An 8,593-nucleotide genomic window follows, 5' to 3' on the forward strand; every position below is an offset into this window, starting at 1 on the left:
CTTCTGAGCTTCGCTCTGAAATGTGGATGCCCCTGGAGCTGTGGATCTGCCTTCAGTCTTAGGGCTGAATAAATGCCAGAGTTGGGCTCTGACAGATGAATTTATTTTTACATGATCTTGCCTAGTAGCAGCTCTCCTCACTTGTGGAATACTGCAGAAGATGTTTAAATCATGGCTTATATGAGAAGCTGACACATACAGGAAGGTTATACCATCATATATATGTGTCCAGCCAAACCACAGTGTGAAGGCTGAAGTGCAGCAACAGCTTTAAAAGGTTTTGGAATTTGCCTTGAGATCCATCAGGTTCTTGTGCTGTTTTGAGCCTTTTCATGGTTTCTTATCCCTCCTTGTCATTTAAGAGGCTTCTTTGTGCAGTTGGTGTTTTGAACATTTACTGGCTACATTTCATGAAGCATCACAGCCCTTACAGAGACAGCAGTGCTGAGTTCTCAGTCGTGTCTTTTAAAAGTGACTTCAGAATTTCACTACCTTTGATCCTTAAAATATGAGCATCCAATAACCAACAGCAGATATTTAATCTACCCAGATTTGAGGGCTGTAATAAATAATTTATGTAGGGCGAAATAAGGGGGTTTTTTTAGCTTTAAGCTGCTGCAACAGAAACATTTCCAAAGCTTTGTTTGGTTAGGTAGAGTTCTTTTTTCTTCATACAGCTTTAGCTGATTTGATGGACGAATCAACTTCCATCCTGATGATTTTTGTCCTAGGCATTATGTGAAATTGTATTTTAGAGGACTTTGGGAGGTATGGAAGTGAAACTGTAGTTTCTGATATCCACTGGATAGCTTCTGTTAGAGTAAGTAATAGGAGGATAAATTACAGGAAAAGCAGTTCTTGTGTAGCTATTTCATCCTAGCATAGAGGTGCCACTCATAAGCCTGTTTTCCAAAGCATCATGGAATCATTTACTAAGAATAATGTTCAGTTTTTTCCTAAAATTCCCTAAAAGCTCCTAAATCATGTTGACTTTTTTTTTTTTTAGATCTAAGGGCACTGACCTAAAGAAATTATCTCAAAAATAAAAAAAAGTTACTTGGTTATTTTTCCATCATGTCCCCACCTGCCTTATGTATTCAAGTTTTTTTCCTTGCCCATCAACTCCATCCAGAACAAACTACTAATGGAATGCCTGGGAAACAGGTTGGTGGAGAGGGAGAGTCAGATGTTTTGGAAAGATTTTTTGTTTCACTAAACTAGTCTGGGATCTCTCCCTTCAAAGTAATAATTTCAGTGGAAAACCCAAAACCTTACTTTTAATTAATTGTGCTTCTGAGAGGAGAATGCCAGTTTCAGTTGAAATTAATGTAATTCTGGGGTATCACATGCTGAATTTAAGCAGAGCAATTTGCTTGGGCTTTACATGCTTGAAGGTTAAACCAGTTGTGGGTGGTTGTTTCAGGTATGTGACAGTGCTTTTATTGCTGTATTTGCTGCAAAGTTTACACAGGAGATGAAACCTTTCAATGATAAACTGCAAATGGCATTTTAAAACCAAAGTTATGAGAGCATCACATGCAGATTTGGCACCAGGTGTTGTAAAACAATTCCTGTCCTGGTCACATCACAAAAAGAGGAGCTGTGTCAGCAAATTGATGATTTTCTACTTAACTGTTTCTATCTTGAGGCATGTGGGATATAAAATTTCTTTTTTATGAGAAGATCAGATACAGCCTCTTAAGAAGTTGGAGAAATTAGGCATTTCTAATCATGTACAGATTTTAAAACTGCTTCCTTTGAAGAAAGGCTTTGTTTAATATCACTTAATTCTGACTCTCCTCTTTCCATCCTGTGTTATAAACAAAGTCATGGTGAGAGCTCACCGTACCCAGATGTTCATTTTATTGCATTTACTGAGTTCATCTGTAAGCAGGGAAGTCTCCTCATTACCCAGTTTATATTATTTGGAAGAACTGGATATTGCATTCATTTAATTAAGACAAATTCAGCAGTAATTAGCTCACTCCTGGCTGCAGAGGGGTGGGCTCAGAGCCTTCCAGTCATCCTGAGGTGGCTTCTTGTGGTGCTGTGGCTGCACGAGAATCTGCTTTTGTGATTTCACACCACCACAGCAAAATCTGATGGGGGAAGCCCTCAACTAAACTTTCTTAGAGTACAGTGCATGAGAGGAAAATCTTTTTCTTGGCTGTGTAACTTGTGCTGCTGCTGGAGGTGTCCTGGTGGGAGAGCAGCACAGCCCTTCTGCCTCCTCTTTCCTGTGTGTGAAAGGAGCTTGGAGAAGATGCTGTAAATTACTTCTGTTAGCACCTCTTGTATTAATTTCTGGTTTAACATTTGAGTTATTATACCTGTGTGTGTTAATACTTGGGGTTTGTTATGGCCTTTTTCTCCCTGTTCTCTTGGAAACCACCCAGTATGGCTCCATACCTCCCATTTAAGCTTATGTGATTGCAGTAATTTATTTTCAAAATTGCCTTTATCTTTTTCCTTGGGCTCCTCCCCAGCCTTAGCAGTGCTGTGGGTTTGTTAAGACTTGCCAGAAGACTTCCATATGCACAATTCTGGGACTGCCTTTGGATTCCAGACAATTCAGGGATGAACATGCCCTCAAACCCTGGGTGGCACAGGGGTCCTGGGCAGTGAGGCTTAGAAAAGGCATCTGGAAATTACAGGTGAGACCCTAAATTGGGGACAGTCTGCCACCAGAGTTACTTCCCTTCTAGACTGTGCCATTTCTGACCCTGGCTGCAAATAATGTTTTACAGATTCAGGTAATTTGGCCAAGTACTTCACTGAAGGCTCTTGCAGACCCTCAGGAGTGAAGCAGTGCTGGATCTGTGCACTCTGCTCTTCAGTGTGGCCTTAAACCCCATGGAAAAGGAAATAAAGTGCTCAAAATTAGTGAGGGAGAAGGTTATGTATTTGTTGGTGCATGTAAATAGATGTGTGTGTTTATATGGGCATCTGTATATAGATTTAAAACCTAACTGAAAAGTTGTAGGAAGGCAGCATGACTTTGAATGACTGGCCTTTAAAATAGCAGATGGAATTAAATGTAGATACATGTGACATTTTCTGCATGGAAAGATGAGAATTCTTGATTTATATTTGCAGTGATGCCTGAAATCCCTTCTAATGAAGAGATCTTGGTGTTATAATCAGAGCTGAAAAATCACATTAGCCCAGTGCTCACTTGTTGTAAACCTCAAGACATTAGGAATTATTAGAAAAGCAAGAGAACAAAGCATTCTGTGGGTGTATAAATTCAAGGTGGAATTCCTTCCTTTCATCCTGGGTATTGTGTGTGCTTCCAGTCCTTCTCTTCCTGCTTCAAAAATACCAATTAGGGCCTGCAGAAGGGTAAGAAACAAAGATGCTCAGAGTTCCGAAGCAGCTGAACTCTTGGCTGAGCTGTGGACTTCCCTGCCATGTGATACTTTGGGCTCTAAAAGTCTGTGTAGGTGCAAAAAGTGGTGGGGCAAAGCCATGAAAGGGGAACTCGTTGAGGATTTTTGCACACACACATTTGGTGTGTTCAGGTCCTTAAACTGCACTTGGAGTGAACCTGGGGTGGTGGGAGGGGAGAGCAGCTCCAGCTCACCCTGATCCTTCCTCAACCCTCCTGCAGGCACCTGCTGCTCTCAGCCTTCTCTGCTTTCACAGATGACATAGTTTCATGTTGTGGGGTTGCTCTGCCTGGGTTTTTTTGGGCCATGGTGTTGACGTGTTCCATGTGCAGGGTTTGAGATGGGAGACGTCACTGAGGTGTCCTCGGTGCTGGGTAATGATGGTTCACAGTGTCTGGGGAGGAAATCACCTCCAGAAACTGAGCTTGGAACTTCTAACAGATGGAGGGGGAAGAAAAGAATTTTTTTTTTTTTTAACTCCATGTGCTGGATGCTGCTCAGACCTGCAGTTTGGATAACTCAATTTAGCCTTCCACTGTTGTTAGTACCTGCTCTCACCTATGAACTGTATAAGGAATGCCAAACCTTTTTAAGGTTTTACCCTCAGCATTTTTTTCTCCTTAAAATTTGCTGCCATCCAGAATGCCTAAATTGATGTTGATAATTCAACATCAGTGCTTCTTTGCACCTTTATAGTTGTTATATTTGTGCTGTCACTGCTTCAAGGAGAAGAAATCCAGTAAACAGCACACAGATTGCAGGTGGCTCAGGGTAACTGAGGAGGGAGGAACTATTTTCCATGATGCACAACACTGTCAGAGTAGCTAAAAATGAGATATGGGTTCAAACATTTTCTGTGTGTACAGTACTTGTATTTTAACATAGCACAGCACATAAAACCTGAAAACTTCTGTTCCTTGCTGCATCCAAAATTATCATTTATTAAGTCACTGTAAAGTCTCTATAATAGCTTATTAAAGAAAATCCTGTTAAAATAATATTTAAATTAGTGGAAAGACATATTTGAAACAGCCCTGTGTTGTGAATGGCAGAATTGTCAAGACTAAAAACCAACCTGAAGGATTTTTTTTTCCTAGTGAAATGTTTCCCTAAGTGAAGAGAGTGGCCAGATTTCAAATGTATGATTCTACCCAAGTATTCTTAGAAGGTTCGGACCAATCAGCATTTTTTGTCTAGAGATTTTTGAATGTTTATTTAGACAATTTATTGTCTCTTTCTATACTAAGTAGAGATGATACAAGTATTAGTTCTGGAGTGGTTTTGGTGTTCCCATTGATCTGTTGTGCAGCTGAGGCTGTGAGTTAGAAATCCAAGCACCCTGCTGTAATTGATACCTGCACTCAAATGGGATAATTTGCCCTCATATTTTTAAGCAGAGGCTGAAAACAAAGCAGAAATTATTAGCAAGGTTGCTGTGACAGTAGCTGTAGGCAGCAGGACACAGAGCATTGTTCCTCCTGTTCTAATTTCAGCATATTTCAATTTTTAATGTCGGAAAGGCGTTCTCCTTGCCAGGATTATATTGCACCTAACTTGCTTGTGCTGCAATACCATTTTTTCTGAGTGCTTTGAAAATGTCCTTCCCAACTGCCCAGGTATCCTTGGGGGATTTCTAAAACTGTGTTGTTGCAAACAGAACGTGACATTTTGAGAATTAGCCTTTGACTGTGACTTGTAGCACCGGTGGCTAGAGTTGTTCATGTGTTTTCTGTTTAACTGGAATATGGATAAGTGATGCTGGGTTGGTTTCAGTTTACAGGTGTTTTTTAAAGTAATGGAACACTTCCTTAAGCACACAAATCTCTGCACAGTGCTGAATTCATGCTGTTATCAGAGCACTTTTTAAAATAGTAAAAGTCTATAAAACCCATTTAGTTTTTGATATTGGTACACTTTGCTCTTGATAGCAATTAATAACTGAACCTGGGCAGTGCTGACAGCCTTCAAGTGGAAATGTATTTTGGCAAATATGGAAATGATGGGACTTACTACGAATTCCACTTAACCTCTAATTTTGGGTTGGGGAGGGGGTGGATTTCCTACCCAAAGCAGGAAAGAAATACTTCTAAATAAACATTATCTACAAGCATGATAATAGATCATTATATATTTGGTGAACAAATCAAGTATTACTTAAAACATTCAAAAACTTTTCTCCAACTCTTTTATTTTATTCTTTTTTATTTTAATGTGTATTCAAGAGGTTTTTCCTTAGGGGAATCCCTAGATGTCTTAGGTGCATTTCTTTTCTCTCAACTGTTGCTTTCAACTACAGCTTTCATTCTTTTAAAATGCTACACTTGCTCTCGTTCAGCTGTATGTAATTTTTTACCACTTTAGGGTTATTTTTATCCTGGTAGACCAGCAAGCAAGTTGAAAGTCAAGGCCAGGGCTCCTGTTTCTTGAGAACCACCCTTGTTGTTGTAGCCTCTGTGTTGTGTCTTCTGTCCTCCAGCAATGCTGTCAACCAGAGTAAACTCAAAAACATCTCAGAGATTTTCCTGATCCTTGCAGGACTTGTAAATGTTCCACACATGATTGTGTAGTTGTGTAGAAACACTACAGGAGGCATTTAGTGCATCTCTGGTTTTTAGATCTCTTTGCTTCCTCTGTCCAGAGATGAATTTTAGCAGTGAGGTATTTTGTGTAATTACAGTACCCACCTTGGATGTTACTGGGTCTCTGTGTTGTCTCAGTGTGATTATGCAGAGTTCCAGGATGTCACTGTGCGAGTCTGGCAAGGGAAAAAATGTGTTAAAAAAGAAGAAGAGCTGTCTCAATCTGCTGGAAAATCTCAGTAATCTTAAGACTTGATAAAGATTTCTGGGTATAGAAACCCTACATCTTCAATTCAGTTGTTGTAATCTGGAAAACCAGATCTGTACCACATGAATTTCTTTTTCTGCTGTGTGGTTTTGTTTTTTTTTCCCAGTATCCCAGTATAATATCTGGAAAATCTCAGTAATCTTAAGACTTGGTAAAGATTTCTGTGTATAGAAACCCTACATCTTCCATTTAGTTGTTGTAATCTCAAAAACCAGGTCTGTACCACATGAATTTATTTTTCTGCTCTGTGTTTTTTTTCCCCCACAGTGTCCCAATGTAATATCAGCTTGAAGAAGCAGAGGAGTCGAAGTATCTTTAGCACCTTATTCTGCTGCTTTCGTGACTACAATGTCGAGCCACCATCCACCAACAGCACCAGTGCTCTGCCTCCTTTGGTGGAGGAGAATGGAGGACTTCAGAAGGTCAGGATTTTGTCTTACTTTGCTCTCATGTGGGTGGTTTGTAAGCAAGGATTAATTCTGCTTCCTAAGGTTTGTCCTGACAGATTTCCCTCGTGGGGAACAGCTGTGAGGTACAGGAAAAAAAAATTATTGGTTTGATGGTGGATTGGTAATACTGACTATTCATCTGTAATATAAAACTAATATTTCTGTTGGCACTTTACATTCTGTATGCAACCAACATTTAAAACCTGACTAAGACACTAAAAAAAATGGAGACTTCTCATAAAATTTCAGCTGCTGAGTTGTCCCCAGCTTTGGTTCCCTTTCCTGGTTACAGGAAGGTTAAAATGTGTTCCACTGGAGCATAGTGGAACGTTCTGAACATAATTTTAAAGGATTTTTAGTGACATAAAAACAAATCAAAAGAATCATTATTATTTAGACTTTTTTTTTTCGTAAGCAGTCCACTTATATTCAATACATACTGAGTCCTGGGATAGCAGCTTCTGGCCATTATTTTCCCAAGTTATTAAGTTTTGTTTAATGAGTCAAGTGAATGGATGGAGATTTTAGATGCAAATACAGATAGAATACAAACAGTGCAATACAAATTTCTTCTTTATAAATCTGGTCACACTGAGAGCATTTGTGTTATGAACTGAAGAATTTCAGATCAATATGGCAAATCATGCCAAATTTTCCATGAAGTTTCCAGGACTCTGAGATTGCAAATGCAGGTGAATCCATGGTGAAGAATAATGGCAGAAATGGAGATGTCTCTGAGGTTTTTACCCTTGTGCTTTTCACACAATTTTTCATGTCTGATGCAGCTGATTCCTTCCTTCCCTCACCCACTCCATTTTATTCTGGTTTGAATTCTCTCGGTTGTGTTTTGAATTCTGAAAAGCTCAGGAGAAAGAGCCAGGAACTGTTTGGTGGGAGAGAGGGAAGGAGAGCAGATAAAAGTGATGGAGTTTTCTGTGTGGAGGTAAAGTCTGAACTGTAACAGTTCCTGCTGGTGAAGAAGGAGGCAGCAGACCACCTCAGCAGAACAGGGTCGGTTTATTAACTGAAGAACAGGGAGGCGAACAGGGGAGCGGCTGAGGGAGTCTGCCCAAAGAGGTACAGTGCACAGAGTTTAAGTACAGAGTAGGATGACCCCTACCGAGTGAAAGTGATTGGACATACAAAGAGAGTGGCAGAGCATGAGACAAATGAAACAGACAGAGGGGAGGTGTAAGGGCGTGGCCAAGGGCCAAGGGCCAACCACAGCCCAGGCTGGAGAGAAGCTTCTGGACCCTGGGCTGGGTCGGGGGATGACAGACACCTATAGGGAGGGGTGGACACCCAAGACAGGCAGGAGAGCTAGAACACTGATTGGGAGATTGGGAGAGAGAGAGCATGAGTGATGGGAAGCAACTTGCTCAACCGTGAAGGGGCTGGCTGGGATAAACCAACTTTGAAACAGGGGGAGAGAGAGGGAATTGGAACAGACCATTGAACAGTACATACAACTGAACCCGTACAAAAATTGTAGATAAGGAAAAACGCACGCACCGCAACATCTCCCCCTTCTATACACAAAAAAAGGAAGGGAGGAAGGCTGTGGGTGCATATGATAAACAGTCAAGAACAAGTCTCTAGAAAAGCCTTTAAATTTCACAGTTCAGCTTGTAGTCGACTTTCCATAGTAGCAAAGAAGGGTGGTGGTGGAAGTCCCTGGAATGGCAAGTCTATGGGGAACAGCAACTCTGGATTCGGCGGTGGAAGCGGCTCCATTTCTATGTACTCGGCAGCTTCAGCGTCTGAATCTGCGGCGGCAGAGACTACGGCTACTGGATTAGCAGATGGAGTCGAAGTTGAGGCTAGAGACTTAGAAATCATATTTTTAACCAAAGACCACAAAGCACACAGAGTGGCAAAGATAAGTACAAACACAAAAACGTCTTTGAG

At 40.7% G+C, this 8,593-nt stretch overlaps 1 protein-coding gene across 4 annotated transcripts in view; it reads left to right on the top strand.

Moving 5' to 3' along the window:
* The window catches only part of CTDSPL (CTD small phosphatase like), an 88,518-nt gene that overhangs the window by 40,377 nt on the left and 39,548 nt on the right, over positions 1 to 8,593 (top strand). For all 4 annotated transcript variants that reach the window (XM_005424329.2, XM_005424330.2, XM_031059746.1 and 1 more), the window contains exon 2: positions 6,504 to 6,658. In XM_005424329.2, coding sequence (XP_005424386.1) covers positions 6,504 to 6,658 — 155 coding nt within the window. The remainder of the gene's footprint in view (positions 1 to 6,503; positions 6,659 to 8,593) is intronic.

This window comes from Geospiza fortis, unplaced genomic scaffold, assembly GCF_000277835.1.
Source record: "Geospiza fortis unplaced genomic scaffold, GeoFor_1.0 scaffold182, whole genome shotgun sequence".
In the NCBI taxonomy this organism is placed as follows: Eukaryota; Metazoa; Chordata; class Aves; order Passeriformes; family Thraupidae; genus Geospiza; species Geospiza fortis.